The sequence below is a fragment of the Etheostoma cragini genome, chromosome 5 (assembly GCF_013103735.1).
Source record: "Etheostoma cragini isolate CJK2018 chromosome 5, CSU_Ecrag_1.0, whole genome shotgun sequence".
NCBI classification, from domain to species: Eukaryota; Metazoa; Chordata; class Actinopteri; order Perciformes; family Percidae; genus Etheostoma; species Etheostoma cragini.
The window spans coordinates 18,941,522-18,963,102 of NC_048411.1; the positions used below are offsets into that span (position 1 = coordinate 18,941,522).

The 21,581-nt window shown below is 40.5% G+C and overlaps 2 protein-coding genes and 1 long non-coding RNA gene across 7 annotated transcripts in view; 2 read left to right on the top strand and 1 right to left on the bottom strand.

The window, feature by feature from the left end:
- Positions 1-147: 147 nt before the first annotated feature.
- On the bottom strand, positions 148-2,179 carry LOC117944536. 2 transcript variants are annotated; one of them, XR_004656600.1, is made up of 3 exons: positions 1,995-2,179; positions 1,280-1,398; positions 148-383 (listed from the first exon to the last, which is right to left on the bottom strand). It is a non-coding gene; the product is annotated as an uncharacterized LOC117944536 (long non-coding RNA). The 2 variants fall into 2 exon arrangements; XR_004656601.1 differs by having other exon boundaries at positions 1,276-1,398.
- Positions 1,766-12,025, top strand: cabp1a (calcium binding protein 1a). Of its 4 annotated transcripts, XM_034871353.1 has the most exons (8): positions 4,698-5,364; positions 6,234-6,419; positions 9,054-9,084; positions 9,416-9,559; positions 9,657-9,766; positions 9,855-9,929; positions 10,029-10,101; positions 11,408-12,025. In XM_034871353.1, the coding sequence occupies exons 1-8, from the start codon at positions 5,224-5,226 to the stop codon at positions 11,431-11,433; spliced, it is 786 nt and encodes a 261-aa protein (XP_034727244.1). In that variant the 5' UTR covers positions 4,698-5,223; the 3' UTR covers positions 11,434-12,025. The 4 variants fall into 4 exon arrangements, with proteins under 4 accessions (XP_034727243.1, XP_034727244.1, XP_034727246.1 ...); XM_034871352.1 differs by lacking the exons at positions 4,698-5,364; positions 6,234-6,419 and adding an exon at positions 1,766-2,784; XM_034871355.1 differs by lacking the exon at positions 6,234-6,419 and having other exon boundaries at positions 5,090-5,364.
- A 2,234-nt stretch (positions 12,026-14,259) lies between these two features.
- Positions 14,260-21,581, top strand: part of mlec (malectin) — an 8,578-nt gene continuing 1,256 nt past the window's right edge. The window contains exons 1-6 of the mRNA XM_034871376.1: positions 14,260-14,511; positions 14,955-15,177; positions 15,668-15,846; positions 16,004-16,180; positions 18,934-18,991; positions 19,240-21,581. The exon at positions 19,240-21,581 is cut by the window's right edge and continues 1,256 nt beyond it. Coding sequence (XP_034727267.1) covers positions 14,976-15,177; positions 15,668-15,846; positions 16,004-16,180; positions 18,934-18,991; positions 19,240-19,484 — 861 coding nt within the window. The 5' untranslated portion in view covers positions 14,260-14,511; positions 14,955-14,975 and the 3' untranslated portion in view covers positions 19,485-21,581. The remainder of the gene's footprint in view (positions 14,512-14,954; positions 15,178-15,667; positions 15,847-16,003; positions 16,181-18,933; positions 18,992-19,239) is intronic.

Sequence of the window (21,581 nt, forward strand, 5' to 3'; positions counted from 1 at the left end):
TACATCTGCAGGCCTGTAGCTTTGGTGAATGGAGGCACATTCTAATGTGAGGTGGATGCCAATAATAACACGGATAATGTATTTAGAAAGCCCTCATTGCTTTTATTCATTAGCTGCAGGTTTATGGGCACAGGATTTATTTCTTGAATAATTAAAGCAAGCTAAAGTATTTATGTTTACAATACTGCTCAGTGTAGTGTTAGGATACTGTAGCATGTGTATGCGCAAGGATTATAATTTGAGCAATACGCACTAACTAACTCATAGAATTTAAATAAGATGTGCACGGGCATAGAGATGTAATAATATGAGAGGCAGTGAAATGATTAGATATGTTGGAGTCCAAGAACCTCTAGGTGTAGCTGATGGGTTCCCCAGTGCCCCTGACAAAGTAAAGAATAGTTTTATTTGACTTTAATTTCATTCAAAGGCAGAGAACCAGTACAACTACAAAATGTACATACAGTAGACAAAACCGTGAAAACACCTGTAAAATGTCATGAAATAAAACAGCCATGCAACAAATGATGAAACTCAGAATCTTCAGGTTAAGTTAAGGTCGTCTGGATCAAGGAGGGTATATTTGGATGATTGCCTTGTCACTCACCGTGTGTTGTCGTTCTCAAACTCCGTTCTCTTCGGAAAACAACAAAAAACTTGCACACTGAAAATGGCAAGTTTTTAGGGCGACATCTAGCTCACCCAGGAAGAGCGTGCACCCAATCTAGGCTGAGGCATTTGCAGCAGCCCGGGTTTGAGTCAGACCTACGGTCCTTTGCTGCGTGTCATCCCACATCTCTCTCCCACCTAACCTGTCTATCCACTGTCACTCTTAAATAAAGGGAGAAAAAAAAAAAAAAAGATCTTAAAAAAAAATAAGAAGAAGAAAATGGCAAGTTTAGAAGAAAATTTGGATTGTGCAACTAGGCAGGCCTGCTTGGTCCTTTCGGGGAATGATTATAGAGATAATATGTTTACGCCATTTACTATCTACGTTTTAGGACCGATTGGTTGGGATTGCTGTGGAAAAAGTACACACAGTATTACACTGGTAAGAGCAAACTACTTAAACCATATAATGTGTGCACCACTAAAGTACACCTAAAAGCAGAAATGGAAAGGGCTATTAGGTGGCTCCTGCATTTTAGCCACTTTGAGACTGACCCATAGAGAAGAGCCTGTGTCAAAAACAACATTCATATTTCTTTTAAAACTTGTATTACGTGCTGCATATCCTTAAACTAATTTGTATTTAATAAATGATCACAAACTAACCCACAGCAAGTCTTGTGCAGGAGTCATCTCAGTGTAGAATTGCTGATTGGTTGGTGTTGGGGGTCTCAATGGGGGCCCATGGCTCAGTTTCACCCCCAGGCCCCACAGCAGGTTCATCTGACCCTGGATGGATACAATATGGTGTCATTAACATATTGGCCACTGGAAAGGACAAAAACGTCAGAAATAAAGTGCAGTCTTATACAACACAAAACAACTGACATAGAAAAAATAGAGCTAGGCTAACACTTTGCTGCCAATGTCCGAACAGAAATTCAGCAATGGCTTCCCAAGGTTGTTATTGTTGCAGGGGCTGTAGCCTAATCAATTGTTTTTATGGATGTTGAATGATTTTGTCAGTTTCATTTTGCATAGGCCTATTGTATTATTGTTATGAAGCAAATTTGCATAGGCTATCTGGGAAAGGTAGCCTAAAATGTTCACCTGTTTGGTCTATCTTTGTCATTGAAAAGTTTGCCGACCACCGGAAGGCTGTATCTTACTACTGTCCACACCCACGTCATTGCCACGATGTCGAGACCAGCATTCCCATCAATGAAAAGGTGACGCGCTCTGCTGCGACGTGTGTCCCCTTCTAGTCAGCTGTCTGCATGCGCGCGCTCCAAGGTATCATAACTTCACGCGGGCAGGCTCTGCTATGTGCTAATATGGGACTACAATGGAGAGGAAACGGTGTATGATGTCGATGATCAACCCACCGAGAAAGAATAGAACAGATCCGCAACAATGAGCTCCTCTTTTCCCAAATCTGAATCCACGACCTCTTTACTGAAATCCTCCTCTGCGGCGAGGAGACCGACACACCTCCCTGAACGCCCAGCAGAAACAAGCCGGAGAGGTCAGCATCAGCACCAGCACCAGCACCAGCACCAACATCACCACCGTCCCACCGCACTCCACAGCAGCAGCAAAGCCGAGGAGTCCTTCTGGTCGGCCGAGTGCGAGATCAGTGCCCGGAGACCTCTGTGCCATCCCTCCCTCGTCGGCAGCCCGGACAGCGGTAGTAAAGATGCAGCCACTCGGGGCAAGTGTAAGTCACATGCCCCCCACAGCCAAGTTCCCGACCCGCCAGAGCCAAACGGCGAGGCGGGCCGAGGTGTGAGGGAACGCTGCAGGTCATCCACTAAGCCCGCACACCGGCACCACCACCGCAGGAAGCACAACCGGGAGGACCGTCCACCGGCGGCAGCAGCAGCAGGACCGCCTGAACCGGAGCCTCCCCGCCGCTGTCACACGCACACCCGCCCGGTTCCCAGGGTGCCCTCTCTGTCGGACAGCAACGACGACAGGGCTCCCCTCTGTGAGCCGAGGGACCATAAAGGGCTCCCTTCGGCTAACAGCGGCGGGAAGGTCAGCAGTCCATCCCCGTCCTCCTGCTCCCCGGTCCCGATGTCCAGCAGGTCGTCTCGCCGCTCCCGGAGGTCCAGTGCTGCTTCTTCTGCATCCGAAATCAATTTACGCACCATCCTCAATTCACTGTTTGGGCAGGTAAGGCCTTAAAAAATAGGGAAATTAATGGATCAGTCAGTTGCTTTACATTCTTTTTCTGAATTAAATTATTTCCAGAAAATAAGATAAAAAGCCTATAGAGTTTTTGTTTTTGAAGTGCAAGGGTAGCCTACTGTGACACCCCAAACCAAAATCTTAATTTATGTAAAATAATTATTTAAATGATGTCTATTCTAATAAAAAAGCTCACCAATGTATAATTACCAGTTAACCAATTTGAATGGAGGACACTCTGCTGGCTTCAACTAAAAACAAAATGTATTCAATTCTGGGAGGCTTGCCATGCAGAAAATAGCTTATGTTATTAGTATTTCTACCAAAGAGCACCCAGATATGAAGTGGTTAAGTGTGTCTTCTGGCTACAATGACGTCCTATTTACAATCAATATAGCTAATATGCTCTGCGCTGCATTCTGCAAACACATGTCATTACTGGACAGACTGGGCAGGGAAAAGCTTCTTCCACACATGCATTTCTTATGTCATTTGTAAATACAGAACCACCTCCAACAGAGATAGGCTGGGCTTTTTATTGAAGCAGATGTGCTGGGGCAGATTAATTGCACTTGTGTGGAGAGGTGGACATCTTTGATGTGCGGATGTGTATTGGGTGAAAGACAAAGATATATATTCATGTTCCAGTGTCATTCAATCAGGAACACTGCGGGTATTGTGTTGTGTTTGAAGGAAATCACTTTGAGGTTTCTGACGGTGGTTGAGGATCTATTTTGAGCCTTAAATCTATTCACACAAAAGAAAATAGCTCAGTCTAATATGCTTGGATCAGTGGTGGGATTTTACATCATTGTGGCTCACCGAGCTATAGTCTGATTGCACATTGTTTATGGAGGGCATTGTCCTCATCTCTTACTCAGAAGTCAGAGTTTAGTTCATGCCATATAGGGTGTTTCGATTTTAATCATCAGATCAAGAATCAGGAGGTGATTTAAAATTAGGAAAGCTCTCAACCTTAAAAAAGGCTCAGTGTGGCAACACAGAGATCATCCATTGTGGCTTTGGGATGAAGATCTTCTTTGTACTTACTGCAGCTCTGTGAAAATATTAACGTAACCTCAAAAAGATCTTTGATGTGACTGCTGAAGAGTTCAACGATGGACAGAGATGTAAGGCATAGTGTGAGAGATACACACAATATTTGGCATTTATTTTGTACAATGCACAGTGCAAGAGCATTTTTTTAGACGTTTTGAGAAGCCAGAAAGGAAATACAAGTGTACAGATGGTGATCAGGGATGAGAATTGTTAAAACCTTTCATGAAAGGAACCCGTATCCTCACTAATGTTCCTTGCACAGACACTCACACACACACACACACACACACACACACACACATATATATACATATTATATATACACACACATTACATGTATTTCATGCTAACAGATGGACTATACAACAACTGTATTCTTCTCACAGTCTTTATGTGTGTCTCTTTGGTGCCATGTGGCTGCTGTAGGTCAGAGTGACCATGTCTTTGTAAGGAATGAAAAACAAAAGGCACATGCAGAAATGTAAAGTACAATATATAAATTCAAATAATGTCTCAAACTGATACATTTCTCTGGCGCTTGAGAGTGTGCAGTGGTGGAATGTAACTGATTACAAGTACTGTACTAGAATACAAATTTGAGGTACTTGTACTTTACTTGAGTCTTTTCTTTTCATGCCACTTTCTACTTCCACTCCGCTACATTTTATAGAGAAATATTATATGTGTATATATATATTCTTACATTTTCCTGTCTAAATTTACATACTATAACATTCAAATGCAGGACTTTTACTTGAAACAGAGTATTTTTAAAGTGTGGTATTAGTACTTTTAAGTAAAGAATCTGAATATTTCTTCCACCACTGAGAGTGAGAGTGCAGGTGAGGAGACTGGAAATAGCCCATTACAGAGGGTTCTTGCAAACTTGCCCAGTACAGATTTTCACAGCCTACAAATACCAACTATCTCACAATAGTACATGTGACCCTTATGCACAGCTCATTTGCTTGCAATACTATATGTTCCTGCAGGAAAGCTGACACCCCTTATTCTTCTGTTTGGGAGTCTGTGTTGAATTGTCTGTGTTGTTCACAGATAACTACAAACGTTTGGTCAGTGTGACAGATGGGTAAATTATGTCACAGTGGAGCACCTTCTTTTCCTTTAATAGGCATAATTCTGTTTCCCTCTTTGGATCACTTCCCTCTCTCTCATTTAGTTTCTCAACCACACTCATTTTCTTCTCTCTCTCTCTCTCTCTCTCTCTCTCTCTCTCTCTCTGTCTCTCTCTCCCTTACAGTTATCATTGGCTACTCATACTAATGCTACATTCACTTAGTCCAGATAGTGCAGTATCATTTAGTTCATTGTTTTTCAACTAGCTGTAGATTGGCACCCGTCTTCATGGGTCTTGCTGTAACCAGAGTTTGCACTCCTCTTAGAATCCAAACTGCAAACTTAACAGAGAAAAGGTCCTCATGCTCCTTTTTAGTGCCTCTTTTTTCTTTTGGTATGGGAAACTGCTTACACTGGCCTCTGAGAACGGTAGGAATATTTCCACTGTGGGTCACTATTACGCCCTGTCTTTCACGTATTGTTTGGTGGATTTTATGGTGCATTTGAAAGGGAAATGAAACTGGACAGTAGTGTTGTATCCTCAGATATCTTTTATAGCTATGTGATGTTGCAATTGTTCTTCTTGCCCAAACAGCTGCAAAAATCCTAAAAGATTTCAAAAGGTCTTTATTTGTATGATTGTTTTTCAGGACATCTTTACACATGTCATGATTATTCTAGATTTTGGGGTTGTAATATCCCACTGTTTGTGGTAGAAATAACTTTATGATTTGAAACTACTCTGAAACTGCTCTGCTTGTTGTTGGCTCTCGAGCGCATTTTGTGAAACATGTTAGATTAATGGCTTCAGACTTTGTTTGTGGTAGATCTTTGATGTACAACAGGAACTATTTTCTAATTTAAAAAAAGGCTGTATGTCCCACAAAAGAAAATGTGTTCTTAGTCTTTGGCGATAACATTAGCCTGTTCCCCTGTGCTTTCGCTCGTCTTTTCTGTTGTTTACTGTTCCTGTGACAGTGTATAGGTGTGAGGTGCCAGTCCCTACAACGTGGCAAGTAAACTGTTATGAATGATGAGTGGAAAGTTGGCAACATGCTTTTTTAATGATGCATTTTGCCTTTGTCATGTTGTCATATTTCAAAAGTTTCTTTCTTATACGTACGCACGTGAACACAATACTTTTACGGAGAAGTAAACCCCTGTCCAAATTTATTCTGTTGCCTCAATTAAAAAATAAAAGAGAGTCTACATTGACTCACACATCCTCTCTCAACTTGTGTCTTCATTGCATTGTGCTTTGAAGCTGTCTAACACTGTCTCTGCACCGCTCTGGAAAGACTCTCCAGGATGCTGAGAGGAGATTCAGAGGGGTGCTGTCCTGTGAGGAGATGGGCCAGGCAGGGTATCTTGGGCCTTATCAAGAGTCCATTGTTTCCATGACACAAAACTGCGTTCTCGTGAGCAACATACGGTTGCAAACCTGTGTCTTCCTGAGTAAAGGCATGGCCACGTGCAGGCAGGCTGTACGTAAGTCTGCACACCACATGTTTGCTTCCATATCTGTCTGTATTTACACCAGCATTATATTTGACCTGGAAAGTATTTCTATCAATACCAAACAAGCTGACACAACAATTATCACTGCTAGGCTGTTCAATTATTTTCTATCATAATATTTTACTATTTCCACTCCTGCTGCTTTTGTCTGGTATCTTGCCTGCTGTCCAGAGGGAACACACAGGTTTGGAAAATGACTTACTGAAAGCTCACAAATGTCAACAGGCGGGTTTAGGAGCTTGTGCCTTATTTGCTTTCTTGCCAATATTTAGATAAGAAGATTGTATGGAATCCCATTTCTGCCTGTAAAATAAAATAAAAAATTAGATAAAATCTTAGACTTGTTATGACAAAAGAAGGATCCTGCAAGACAAAATGAAAGACTTTAAAAAAATAATCACGTAGCATTTTAAAATAATGAGAAACTTTCTTAAAACTTATTATTTTGAGATAATAAGTAATTTTGTACTAAGTAAGTCATAATTTTACAGGGTTTCTTATTTTGAAATACTAGGCCATTATTATGAGATAATGTATTCATTATTTTGAGAAGGTTTATCATTATAATGACCTACTGGATCTTGTTTTAATCACAATGGCTGAAATGGGCTTCCTCCATGACTGATAGCACTCTTATGTCTAAGATGTAAATATGTAGCTAGAGCCAGCAGCCAGTTAGCTTAGCTTACCTTAGCGCCAAGGGTAGGAGCAGGGCCAACAACAAACTGCTAGGCAACAGCCAACTGCTAGCCTGTCTCTGTCCAAAGGTAACAAGCTCTGTCTATAGCTTACACGTTGCATCTTGTTTGTCTAATCCATACAAAAAGTAAATTGTAAAAATGACGATGTGGTTTAAAGGGAACTTTATGACCACTTTTTCTTGGTCAGATGCTGTTAAAGCTATAGTGCGTAGTTTATTTTGCCCTCATGAGGGACACCAAGTAATGACAAAAACACTGTTGAAGAATCCACATGATGCAAGCCTTCATTGATTCCCCCCACCCATCCCTCCTTCACACAGTCGCTAGTAGCCATCAAATAAAGGAAATGATTAAAAAAAGACATGATGGACTCTTCAGAAGAGGTAATTATATTGTCATTTTATGTCCTCCAAAGCTGAATGCTGCAGTTGTCCTTTCTCAGCGGTGAAGTATAACGCATAACAAAGCCATACTGAGAGCCATAGTGAGAAATAGTTTTGTGAAACTATTAGGCTTAATAAGCTTTGTATCAACTAATATGACAATGGCTTGAAAGTTATGGACGTTCAAAAACCTGTAAAAAAATCTAAATATGTGTTTTAGAGATGCTGATAGGTTGATTTTTTTACCTTCAGACAGAAATAGGTGGTGTTCCCCTGTTTCCACTCTGTGGGCCAGGCTAAGCTAACTGCTGGCTGAAACTTCATGTTTACATTACAGACCTAAGAGTGGTGTCACTGTTCTAATCTGTCAGCAGGAAAGTGAATAAACGTGGTTTCCTGTCAGAACAACTTCCTGTTACTCAGTTACAACCCCATCTGCACAGCTCATATATCGCCTTGGCTACACTATTACATGGTTACTGATCAAACATCAAGTGATGGCAAGTGATTGTTGCATGAAAAGACTGAGCGGCCTGAATTTTAGGGGTGGTAGTTACAGCTCCGTCCATTGGAAGTCTGGTACGGTCCCCGTACAGAGTGTGGAACTGTGAGGTGCCAGTTCACCTTCTGGGCACTGCAAATGTACTCTTGAGCAAAGCACCAAACTTACCTCAATTGCTCAGGGTGCCTGTGCAGCAGTCTCAACCCCCTCACTCTGACATTTCTACATTTGTGTATGTATACGTGCATGTATGCTCAGATTTGCATGTATGCTCAGGTATATACATTATACAGTATAAAAAAAGTATGTTAATTATTATTTTACTCAAGTCTTAGTCTCAATGAAAACAGCATAGTAAGGGAGTTTTGAGTCATGTGAGTCTAAGAAATAATGGTTGATGAACCGTCAGTGATGGAGTCACAGATAAAGCTCTGATGACGCACATAAGTTGGATCGGCTAGATGAGCATCCATGGGCTCATCTGCCTCCTGTGTTTTTTATGTCAGTGGTTCCGGTTAGACAGTTCTTTGGGCCTGACGTCAACACTCAGTGTTGTGTTTAGACTTCTCACTGCTCCTGCTGTTAACCCCTAAAGGCTCTGGGATATGTCTGCCTCTCTCTCTGCCCTTTAAAGGTTGCATTCATTGTAAGCAAGCACTGGGGGAAAAAAACAGAAACAGTCACATTCTTCTGGGAACTCGAAGGGTTATGGTTCCCAGTCATGTTTTATAGGGATCAAGCCTATTTATACTCGGAGGATTTGTCATCAAGATGTGAGATAGTTTCAGTCCAACATCTTTTACCGTTTGACATCTTTAAGTTGAGGTTCACAAGAAGACTGAGGGTTGTTTTGGAGAAGATGGCTGGTTTAGGTTTGGGCATCACTCGGGTCACAGCGCGGTCAGTGGTATGTTTGAATGTAGCTCATGCACAGACGAGTTGTGTTTGTTATGATGTGTTATCAGAATGACTTATTTGGTTTTGTCACAATGATTAAATGTCATTTCTTAATAGGACAGAGAGCTGCGGCCAGAGGAAATGGATGGTAAGTTTCTATTTCTTTAATGTTATATGTCTCTTTACTGATGTTAAGCCAGGGGTCAACAACCTATAACATTTTTATCAAAGCAATAGGAATCCAGTGGAGAGCAGCACAGGTTTTAGAAACCGCAGGTTGCAGACCCCTGTGTTAACCAGTCAGACAAAATATATTATAAAATGATTTAATGTCGAAGTGCTTTACAGAACAAAAATAAAAGTCAACTGGAATGAAAGGACAAATTTGAACATGTGGTGCCAGAATTACATGTAGTGTTTATATGTGCAAAATAATATATAATTCAATTGCTAATAATATTTCTCTTGTTGCTGAACAGAGTTGCGGGATGCTTTCAAAGAGTTTGACAAGAACAAGGACGGCTTCATCAGCTGTAAAGACCTAGGGAACTGTATGAGAACCATGGGATACATGCCTACTGAAATGGAGCTGATTGAATTGAGTCAACAGATAAACATGAACTGTAAGGACTTAACTTGTGTATTTATGTGTCAGGCATATCGTATTCAAACCTTGTATTGTGGTTTGAAACTCTGTGCCAAAATCTTTTTTTTCTCAAGTGGGAGGTCATGTTGATTTTGAGGACTTTGTAGAGCTGATGGGCCCAAAACTCCTTGCTGAAACTGCAGACATGATTGGAATAAAAGAGTTAAAAGATGCGTTTAGAGAGGTAAGTGTCTTTGGATGTAAGTGTTGTGAGATCATTTTTGCTATTTATTTTTCCATTTTTAATATTGTTTTCTGCTTATTGTCATCAGTTTGACACTAATGGTGATGGGGCCATAAGCACATCTGAGCTCAGAGATGCAATGAGGAAGTTGTTGGGCCAACAGGTAAGCGTTGGATCAGATAAGAGAACAGAAAAACATCCTTAAATGAAGACCCACTGTGTGTGGTTCTCCCATAACTGCTGCCGACCATGTTTTCCCCAGGTGGGTTTAAAGGAAGTAGAAGATATCCTGAGGGATGTGGACCTGAATGGTGATGGCCTTGTTGACTTTGAAGGTAAATCACCCTTAACAAACTGCTCATTTAAAGGCAAAATGCATATTTCTTCCTCTTACCTTTAGTGCTATTTATCAATCTAGACTGTTTTTGCATCAGTTGCCCAGTGTTGGAGATATAAGTTGTAGAGATGTCTGCCTTCTCTCCAGGATAATGGAACTAGATGGCACTTGGCTTGTGGTGCTCAAAGCAGCAAAAAAAAAGTGGTTACTCACGACAATCCACAGACCTGGTTGGGAGCAGATTCACCTAGGAACTATTTTCTGTTTACCAAAATACACCACTTTTATCACCGTGCAGAAGGAAGTGTACTCATGGACGGGAGGCTTGTTATTTGTCATTTGTCTTGTCACTGAGCTATAACTGTAGTTCACCCGTACTGCTAGCTCACCTGAGCTAGCAAACGCTACATCTTAGCCAAGGAGGATGCCATTAATGTTTCAATTTCGCGCTGTCACAAACACAAGACTCTCGTTCATGAGGAGCAGGCTTCCTTCAGCACAGTGATACAGTTGGAGGGTGTAGTTCGGCAGAAAGACAATAATGCCTAAGTGAAACTGCTTCCAACCAGATCTGTGGATTATCTTGAGCAACCAGGCCATGATTTCTGGAAAGAGGCATTGCCAATGAGTTTCTAAAGTTTAGTTGGGTTGAGTTTCTAAAAGAATATTTTTGGCGTTTTGAGCACCACAAGCCAAACACCATCTAGTTCCATTATATTGGAGAGAAAACATCTAGATTGATTATTAGCACTACAGGTAAAAGGAAAAATGTGTATCTTTGATTTTGGGGTGAAGAGTCCCTTTAAAGGAATACGCCACCGTTTGTTGAAAAAGGGATTATCGCTGTCCCCCCCAGCTATAGATAGGTGGGCTAACGCATTTTTTGTCTCAGTGCATTCATTGTTTTAGTCCAATGCAACACCGGCAGCGCCGCCTCTAGTTAGCTTAGCGTAGTGAATGGAAAGTTGCCGGTTAGTATGTTGTGAGTAAAAGTGACCCGACAAAAAAAACAGAAGTAATTAGATTGCTGTTGTTCTTGTTTTGTTAGCTCACATTTACTCACAACAAAGTAATCGGCAACATTGGATTTCGTTCACTACGCTAAGCTAACTAGCGTCGGTGTTGCCGGTGTTGCACCAGGCTATGCATTCACTGAAACAAAAAATGCATTAGCCCATTTATCTACAGCTAGGAGAGAACGTGATGAGTCCTATTTCAAGAAACAGTGGCATATTCCTTTAAGGCATGCTGTAGAGGTCTTTGTAACTCTTTCATATTGTCATTCTCCTCCTCTCTTTTCACAGAGTTTGTACGAATGATGTCTCGTTAAGATCATAAAATGATCACTCCTGAATGTGAAGCTGTGTCCTTTTCTATACTTGACCAAGTACACCGGAGGACATGCTAAGGTCTCTGAGCCATCCTAATCTGAATGACACTGGAATCAAAACTCCTTGAATGTTACAGAGTGAGGAGTCACCTCACAATTTCAATCAATAAGTGTTCTTCCTGAAGAGTCTCAGTTTAACTGAGGCAGAATTTGCTGTAGCCTAGCCTATGATTGTCCAACTTGTGTTTTTGCACTTCAATTCTCACTAAAAATAACTTCCTTTGTCGATAGATTGCTGCTGTCTTGTCTTGTCTTCTATGTGGTAAAAAAGGAAATCGCTCATTGATGTACAACAAAATCAAGATGTAAAAGATCACAGCACTGTTGAAAATGTCAGTATGTTTTCACGCAGTATGTGTTATATATCAGAGAAAGTGGAGTTGAATACCTTTTGTATGACATTGGTGCTCCACCCAGGAACCCATGTGGCAATATAACATCTGTATTGTAACTGTGTGACCATCTGTGGTTTTTCACTTAGCCAGTTGAGTCCTAGCCTATAAAAGCATCATTGTATGACAACTACATGCAACTGAGAAGTAGATCTCAGATTTTAATGAGAATAATAAAAAACAGCTACAAGTACAGTTTTTTTTCACTACAGTCTTAGATCAAGAGCAGGTGAAACACTATTTTCAAAGATGCACAGCTCTGGTTTGCAGCATCAAATGTATTTTAATGCTCACAGGTTTAAATTCCTAAAGTCTTTCATCTAGCTTTGGGAACTAGTAATGTCTGTTTTTAAACGTCCATATTACCCTGTCTGCAATCATACAGTAGGAATGACATATTTGAACTGTGTTTACAGTGGATGTGATTATGTTGTACCTTTAAGTGTATGTCAGTATCAATAAGATTGTAGTTGTGGTAACGCTCCACACATCTGTGTTGTCAAAGCAATTTTTATGCATGCCAAAGAGAGAAATTTATTAAATTGAGTATGCACATTTGCATTTTTGTCTAACAAAGTAAACAAAATATTTCACCAAGTTAACTGTAGAAAAATAAAAAAAAGATGTTTACATTTGAGTACCTTTTTCTGTGATAATGTTGCCAAAGGAAACACTGGTGCAATATAGTAGATTACGGTTTTTAGTTTGTTATTTACAAATGAAATATATGACTGTAAATAACTGTCTTGTGTCCCTGTGTGACCTTTGACTAATTTTGCTTTCATTTTTTATAATACAAACATAGCCTATTAGTTAGTTATATTACTAAAGACAAATCAGCTAGTTACACCCTATGGATAAAATGTAGGCTACTATAAAGAGATCCCTTGCTTTATTTGGGAAGCAGTGACATGCAGTAGGCCTATTTGCATGCTATACATACCAAGCAACTGCAGTGATTATATTTCACTGTTATGCTCCAGCTTAAACTATTTGGCAACACATGAACACCATAGTAAAGGAAAGCAAAACAGTTAAAATGACTACATAACACTAAAATGCTCAGTGCAGGAATTAGATTTCATGAGGAAAGAATAGAGGCGATTGTTGCAGGCACAACAACACCCACGATTAAACTGCACTACACGCTGCTGCCTGTTGGCCACTTGCCTTCTGGAGAAACATTGTTGCAAGCGGCAGCAGCAACAAATATTAAAACATGTGCTTATGCAAAGTAGGCTACTTTGTAGAAACATGATTTTGAAGGAGATTACTGTAAATTAAATACAAATGTTGATAAAAATCTAAAGCATTAGCTGCAGGGCTGTATGTATGCTTCTTTAAATAGACAGACTATATTTCAACATATGTTTACCAACGCTGTGTAATCAGGTGGGTAGAAATTAGAAAAAAAATCATAAAACACCTGTCATCCATATGCTGTTGCCATAGCAACTATCTCCATTCATTCCTTTCTGGTCAACTCCCGAGTGCACAGTGTGCGCGCTGCGTTGGACTCTTGTGATTGGACAAGAATAGGACCATACCATACCGGAAGGGGGACGTGAAGATTTCTTAAAGGACATGTGTAATAGCCTAGGTAATACTACTATATTTAAAATTAAACATAGTCTTCAGACCCACAAATAATTAAGTATGAAATATTAAGATGAAGATATCTTACCTTTGGTTGTCAGAGTGAGTATTGGCTCAATCCCGGTTATTACAAATACCCTCTTGTAGGTTTGGCGTGATTGATGATTAAACCGGTGTCCAAATTAAAGCACTTTGTTAAAACAATATAAGACACACGATCAATAATGGAAGTACATTTAGAATCTATAACACTGTAAAATACCCCCCTTGGGTGAGATTCTTGCCCTGAGCAGCTCTGTAACGTTACTCACTGCTTTAACATAAACTTAGATCCACATTAAATGTTAAACATTTTGGTTATAATCAACGTTAGATCTGCCATTCTGTCTATAGGAGGGGGTCATGTATGACTACATGTAATGTAACGTTCTGTAGCCTAGCCGGGGGGCGCAAAATTGAGACTGTTGCCTGAGTGGCTAAACTTAGATAGGCCATGAAAATCACCAAGTCCTCCCCTGACGTGTAAAAAAGATACAGGCCTTCGGTCTGCCCACTTCTGTCAATCAAGGTTAGAACCAGTGTATGGTTAGAACATGGGCACACCTATGCACGCCCCTCAATAATTATAACCTGTGATATTCTTGGTAAATGTATTACAATGGTCGTCATTTGTACATTGTTACAGTATGATGTGCTTGACCTATTATATGATATGGTTTAATGGTTTAGGAAACCTTAACAGGAGGGTGTGATTCGACAGAGTATCTGCCACTCATTGGCTATGGGAAGTCTAATGTTAGGTAGCACTACCACAGCTCCGCCTCCTGCAAACTGGCAGCCGCTGTTGCTGGAAGCGCAGTCTGGATGCACACATTGAATGAAAGTCAGTGTAGTAGGCTGTTGCCACCAGCAACTGATATCTGCACCCCGTACAGTTATCTGAGTATCTGGGCATCTGGTGAGACTGTGTTAGCAGATATAATCTTACACATTGGCAAAGACACGTCCAGGACATCTGTGGAAGGGGAAGGTAAGAGAGACATTTGCATTAACGTCAGCTGGGTTCTCATAGTATTTCTGGTTAGACAGGTAGGTAGGTTAGCTAGCTAGCCCAACCGACCAGCGTTACTCGCTGCTAATTTCTCGTTATCTTTTATTTTGCCTTATTAATTCAGAAGCGGTATGTTATGAATGTGTTAATGATAAGCCAGGGTACTTGTTTACAATTGTACTGTTTTCTTTGTCTCTATATGCATTTGTGCCCATGCTACCGGTATTGGTAACGTTACTGTTAACGTTAGCATGCTGGCTAACTCAGATATCGTGTTGCATGTCAGCAAGACAAGCTGGCTAGCTCCTTGTGCTAGCTAACCTTATGCGTATTATAGTACATGTGGAAGGGTTGCTTCCGTACAGCAACTAAGTTTACGCTGCAAGCAAGCAAATAGCTACGCTGTCTGTGTCTGTGTCTAGGACCGTTGCCTGTGTGTGGCAATGCAGCGGGTCACGGCGCAGCTCGTGGCCGGTCTGATCGCAGCGGTGCTTTCGCTGCTTGCAGAGCAGTGTTGGGCGGACGGCGGGGGCCTCAGCCTAGCGGAACGGGTTATCTGGGCTGTAAATTCCGGAGGTGAATCGCATGTAGACGTGCACGGCATTCACTTCAAAAAGGACCCATTGGAAGGGAAACTTGGCAAAGGTGAGTCGTTGTTAATGGTGGTTAACTGCTAAAATGAGGCAGAGTGGGCTTCACCTGTAAGGTGTTACTGAGAATGACATTGTGAAGTTAAAATTTGTTCCCTAAGAGCAATAGACATTTTAGCAAAACCATATGCATGGTCTGGCTTCCGCAAGTAACCACGAACTATGAAGAGTCAGCATAGAGGACCACAGCTCCGCCCCTCTCAGCATGTAGCGGAAGCAGGTGATGATGTGATCAAATTATAGAGTAATTCTTGGCTCCAGCTAAGAGCCACAGCCACATATACTATGATTGCAAGTTTGAGTCAACACAGTGTGGTATTGCCATTTGAGCCAGAAGGGCAGTGTACTTCATTGAGTGTAGGAAAAGGTCAGGGCTCGCACAATGTGGTGCTTTGCTCAAACATGATCAGTTTTCCAGTAATGCACCTATTAATGTGGTCTTGTGAGCAAAGTGCACATTGAACCTGATGCTATTCTTCTTGTAGCATCTGATTACGGGATGCGTCTGCCAATACTGCGCTCCAGTCCAGAGGACCAGATTCTGTATCAGACAGAGCGCTACAATGAGGACACTTTTGGATATGATGTTCCCATTCGTGAGGAAGGAGACTATATACTAGTTATGAAGTATGCAGAAGTTTACTTTGCCCAGTCACAGCAAAAGGTATGCGAATTTTTGAATCAGCGACATAATGGTGTATTAAGTGTGTATTAAATTAAGTTGTCGATTTAATCTGTACAGTACAGTATGCATTAAGCCAGGCGTGCAGTACCCTGGGAGGTGTGTGTGAGTTTTCTGATTTGAGAATACATTTTTCTAGGTGTTTGATGTCCGTCTAAATGGCCATGTGGTAGTGAAGGACCTGGATATCTTTGAACGAGTGGGTCACAGTACCGCTCATGATGAGATAGTGCCCTTCTCTGTTCGACGTGGCAAGCTCAGCGTACAAGGAGAAGTGTCTACTTTCAATGGCAAGCTCACTGTGGAGTTTGTAAAGGTGAGCTGTGTTTATTTATATTGACTGAGACATTTCTTGATACCATTTTTGTCTGTCAAAAGGGAGTGCCAGTTTGCTTGCTTTACCATGCCACATATAAACAACATTTCAACAAATTCTTTGTGTTTTGTTGATACTGTTCAAACAGGTTGGTGAGGTAAAACAATATGCAGGAACAGATTATTTGAAAGGGTGTGCTACTGCAATAGAAATTACAGGGGGACTGCTCTAATCTGATAACTTTATTGGGTGAGGTTCTGGTCATGTCAGTCTTTTTGTACACAGTATATCATGAAGTAATGGACATTTGTATAATAAATGCAATACGTTTTTAATTTTGTCATATAGTCTTTAGTTTTTGTTTTCAATTGAGAAACACAACTGAAAACATCCTATGTGATACATGTCAGTCACGTTACGACAGTGGATTTTTTTCTTCTTAAAAAGCTATTCAAGAGTTTAAAAAAGATTAAGATAAAAGATTAAGATAATTTCTGACAAGACTTTATCCAACTCACCATTTTTATAAATGCATAGGAATAACACCCGTACCCTTAGGACACCCCAAGCACGTCAGTTATTACATTCATTTTCTTAATAAAATATTGTTTTATTTACTTTTATATTGAAGATACTTAAATAGAAGGTAGTGTATTCATAAATAACTACTTTAGTAACAGTAAGAATGTATCTACTGAGTACATTAAAAGCAATTTTTGGTAAATTTTATTATTATTAAGTCAAATGAAAAGATGGATACCACTTTTTTGTCTGTTAAAGCTAAAGTACGTAGTTTCTGTCGCCCCCATACTAAATTCTAATTAATGACAACAAAACTTTCGGTGCGTCCACATGATACAAGCCTTCTGTGATATCACACCGCCCTTACAATTAAACCCACTAATTAACACCTCAAACCTTTTGTTTAATCTAAAAACGACAGCTTGTCATTTTTCTAGTTGGAGTTTTTGTACATTGAATAAATGAGATATAGTGAAGCTAATTACTTGCAAATAAGAGCATTACCTGAAATGTGGAACTGTTCCTTTTGACATTCATTTCAGACTTGAGCCCTGTGGGAAATTTTCGTCATAACTTGTATAGAAAAGGGACTCTTATTTCAACACAAGATAAACATGTAAAATTGACAACATATTTCCATAATGAACTCCATGTCTGAAAGGGCTGTTGGCAGCCAGCTGGAGTGTGTGTGGGCCATGCAGATGACTGACAGCACTCTCAAGTCTGGTTGTCCTTTCATCATATTTGTTTATTAGTCATGTAGTGCAACACATTAACTTTGCTCTCTTGGTCTCAGCAAACAACTACTGGCTGTGAATCTGGTTTTATATCCGCTATTTACCCCTTCTTCAAAGTTAGTGGTCGCTTGCCACTGTTTCCCTTTCTCATAGACACAATTACTGTTTACTGTGATTTAGGAAAGGACGTTTTGATATTTAAAACATCTGCTGTTTAGGTAGGAAGACTTTGAAGTCTGTAGCCAGGCTCTTAATAAGCAATGAGGGCCACGAATCCATCGCCCTAAACAAATAAAAATGGCCTCTAAGCTATTGCTATCTTTGTAATGACGTAGTAACTGTCACCTTTTTCTTTTGTCACATTTTACTCTCTGGTAATACATCTAGTATATCCTGTGTGACCGGGGCCTACAGAAGCAAGTGTGATGCACATTTGGTTCAAGTGTTTCTCTGCCTCACATTATTCAACATCAATGCTTTACTTTTTAGACAGGTCCTACAACCTGATGTGTTAAAATGCCTCTTTTGTCTTTCTTGGAATCAGTACAGTACCAAGTGATACTGTACTTCTGTGGCTAAAGGCATGGCTTTTCTTTAACTGATGCAAACTGTCAGTGTGCAGTAAGGAGAGGCAAGGTTTTAGAAAAGGTGTATGGCCTAAGTTTAATTTTCCCATGCTGCAAAACGTGGCAATAAATGACTATTAGGACTACTTTATGAAATTCCCCACACTAAAAGTGTAGTTATTGCCACAGATCGACGTCTTTTCAAAATCAGCTTGACACTCTTGTTCACTTAGCACATATTTGCAACACTACAGTACTTCCAATACAGCACAACATCACAGTCAGAGAGATAACCTTTAATTCTGTTTTTAAGTTTGGGAACTTGCCTCAAGCCATAGGAGTAATATGTCTATATGATTAGTATTCCCTTTAAGCCCTGGGTTCTGACAAATGAAGGATTTTGGTAGAACCTCTGGTTGTAAGCTAAATTTGTATAGTGGCATACTTTAAAAAGGTTTTTCTGTGGTGACCTCACTTTTCTTTTTTTTTCTTTTTTTGTACCTTTTAATGTAGATCACTGGCCCCCTCAGTGTTCTCTCATTAAAAAAGACAGTGGGACACATTGTCATCATCTGCTCTTTCTCCAAATGTTTTGAACTATTCAAAAATTAAATGACATCATCATTTTTTTTTTGTTTTTCCACAGTCCATTTGTTCAGCGGAAATCTACCTTTACCAAATGTGGATCCTTTTGTCACACTGTGTGATACATTTGAAAGAAAGCGAAAGAAGAATACAAAATTTGATTCATTGGGTTTTTGTCAACTTAAGCACTTTACATAGATGAGGGTGCTACAACTATTAATTTGTTTTTTCTTGAAAGTAGGGATTTAAGTATGGATCATTGTTAGAACCAAGGTTTCTTATCAGCCATGCATGGTATTAAATCACCGTTCTTTTGCTTACAATTGGCACTTGTGTGTTTCAGGGTTATTATGACAACCCCAAGGTCTGTGCTCTCTATGTAATGAAGGGGACATTAGAAGGTGAGTTCTGAGACTGCAAACATACCCTGCTGCATTTTGCATAAAAAGTCAGTATACTTAGTAGATTACAAAGTCTTGCTCCACCATGTGTTGTACTCATTTTAGTACAGTAGTACAGAACAGTTTAGTAGTTGTATTTTTAGTCGTAGCAGTGTTATAAGTGCTTTGATGCATCCATTTGTGTACCAATTCTTTTGCATGGGAATAAAGCCTAACCTCGTCCGTCTCGCGCTTTTTTTACTGGACAGATGTGCCAAAACTTCAGCCTCACCCTGGCTTGGAAAAGCCCGAGGAAGAGGAGGAAGAAGAAGAGGATAGTGAGGGAGGCGAGGAAGGTGGGAAGAAAAAGGTCCCAGCAGGTTCCAAGAACAGGGTCCAGTCAGGCCCCCGAACACCAAACCCATACGCAGCAGACAACAGCAGCCTAATGTTTCCCATCCTTGTGGCGTTTGGGGTGTTCATCCCCACACTGTTCTGCCTCTGTCGGCTGTGAGCCACAACTAAAATTGAGGGGACGTCAAACAGACAAGACAGACAAGAGACTATGGAGAGGGTGGTGGTTGTGGTGGGGGGGGGGGGGGGGGGGGGGGGGGGGGGGGGGGGGGGGGGGGGGGGGGGGGGTGTCAAGGTGACAACAGCAGAACAGGTAAAGGTGTACACCCATCAGAGAGCTCGGAGAAAATCTTGACGACTGAGGACAAAAAGAGACAATAACTTTTCGGAAAGCTACTTCGCAATGAAGCAAATGCTGCTGTCGAAATTGTACCGTTTACGTTAGAGAAGATGTAGGAAGAGTATGCTGTGCGCTTCTGTGTGAATGGGTTTCGCATCCACATCTGCTGACACTTTTGAACAATGTTAGTCATTTCCACTCAGACTGTGCAGGGTTTCCTGATGCCAGGCTTCACGGTTTGAAAGCCCATTTCAGCAGCTAAAGGATGCTCAGGAGTGATTGGCCAGTTTTTAATAAATTTAAAAGCATTGTTTTGTACCGGGTGTCGCAAGGAAGCCTACTCTGTTTGACCCTCACGCTCCGTATCTGGTCGCACATTTTACCCTCAAATTGGAATTGGTGCTGCTTAGAAATTGGTTAAATAGAATAAGTTAGTAGAAAAACAGTTGCCATTTGAGAGGTTCCCATTTTTCTTTTTTTCTTCCTTCCACCCACTCAGATCTAGTTAGTCGTTTGTTGATGTGCCATCTATTTGCCATAAGTCGTTAAAGAAATTAATTGAACCAGCTCTGTGGCTGGTGGGATTCTTTGCTCTCTGCTGTCTAAGACAGCCTGCCTTTACATAGATATAGGTTGCTTGTGTGGTGGTAATGCATGACTTGTTTGGCATTGTTCCACCCAAATAGTGTTAGAGGGCCATTAAACGTGTCCTCAACAGTGATCACAAATTCAGTCTTTTTTTTCTATTATTTTTTTTTTCTTTTTTCAAGGAAAGATCCATTTTAAAGTTCAAACATCACAAAGTAAGAATGTGGAACGGTTTGTTTCAGTAAGACACCAGGGTCAAAGTGGATGCTGTGAAATGCTTCAGTTCCAGTGAGTAAGGATCTCTGCATCACTGTTTTTTTTCTGTGATCTTTGCCTTTTTGATTCATTCATTAAGTTTGCATGCCTGCCTTTTTGTTTCACCAAAGAATGTCTTATTTCTTTTTGTAAGAAGAGGAAAACTTGGTGGCCAATTTAATTTGACAAATAGCTGGCAAAATACAATTATGTGAGGCCTTTTTGGCAAGTGGTTGAAATTGGATACATTTGGACCACAACAGTGGCCTAACAAAATTGATTTAGAGGATTACTAATAAATAATTTAAATAGAAAATAGTTTGCTACATTTTAACATCAATTGCTAACTGGGAGGATGGTTGTAATTTAAATCTTTTTGTTTATAAATTTGTGTTTTTGATTTCAAACTTCAGTCGTACATGTTATTTGAAACTGAGACAGGCAGCTGCAGCTCCATGTTGATAATGAATAAACCATGAGAATCTATGGCAGTCAACGCACTTGTTTCATACATCCCCAAAGTAATTAAAGTTCATCCACCTGCAGTCAGAGATGAGAACACGCAGCATCAGTGTAAGTAGAAAATCACATGATTGCTTGGCGTTATCAACATTTGATGCATTTTACACCTTGTTCTCTTTGCCTTTGCAAATCTGTTGTCTTAAGACTTTTTAAGGTGGACTGTACCATTTTTGTTAATCCAGTGTGAACTCTACAGTGCAATTAATCAACTTGTTCTGGTCTTTGAATTGATTGAGCAGAATTCTCTATCTTTGAGCCATTTTTCTTCTACATGGCCACATACTCCGAGTCCACTTTGGCTGTTAGTCTCAGCTTTTGGACAATGATATCCCTTTTTTTGCTTTCCATGCGGTCTGAAAAGCAGCTTTGTTTTTCATTTTTATTGAAGTTGTGTTGTGAACCCTCCTATTTATGTATCTACTTTCCTCCCTTAAGTGCTAAGCTGTACTCTAAGGAGGATTTTGTAACTTTGCCGGTTTTGCTAATGCGTCTCAAATGTCCCTGACACCCCCTACCAGTATTACTGTTGCCATAGGCAGTACTGGAAGGGGG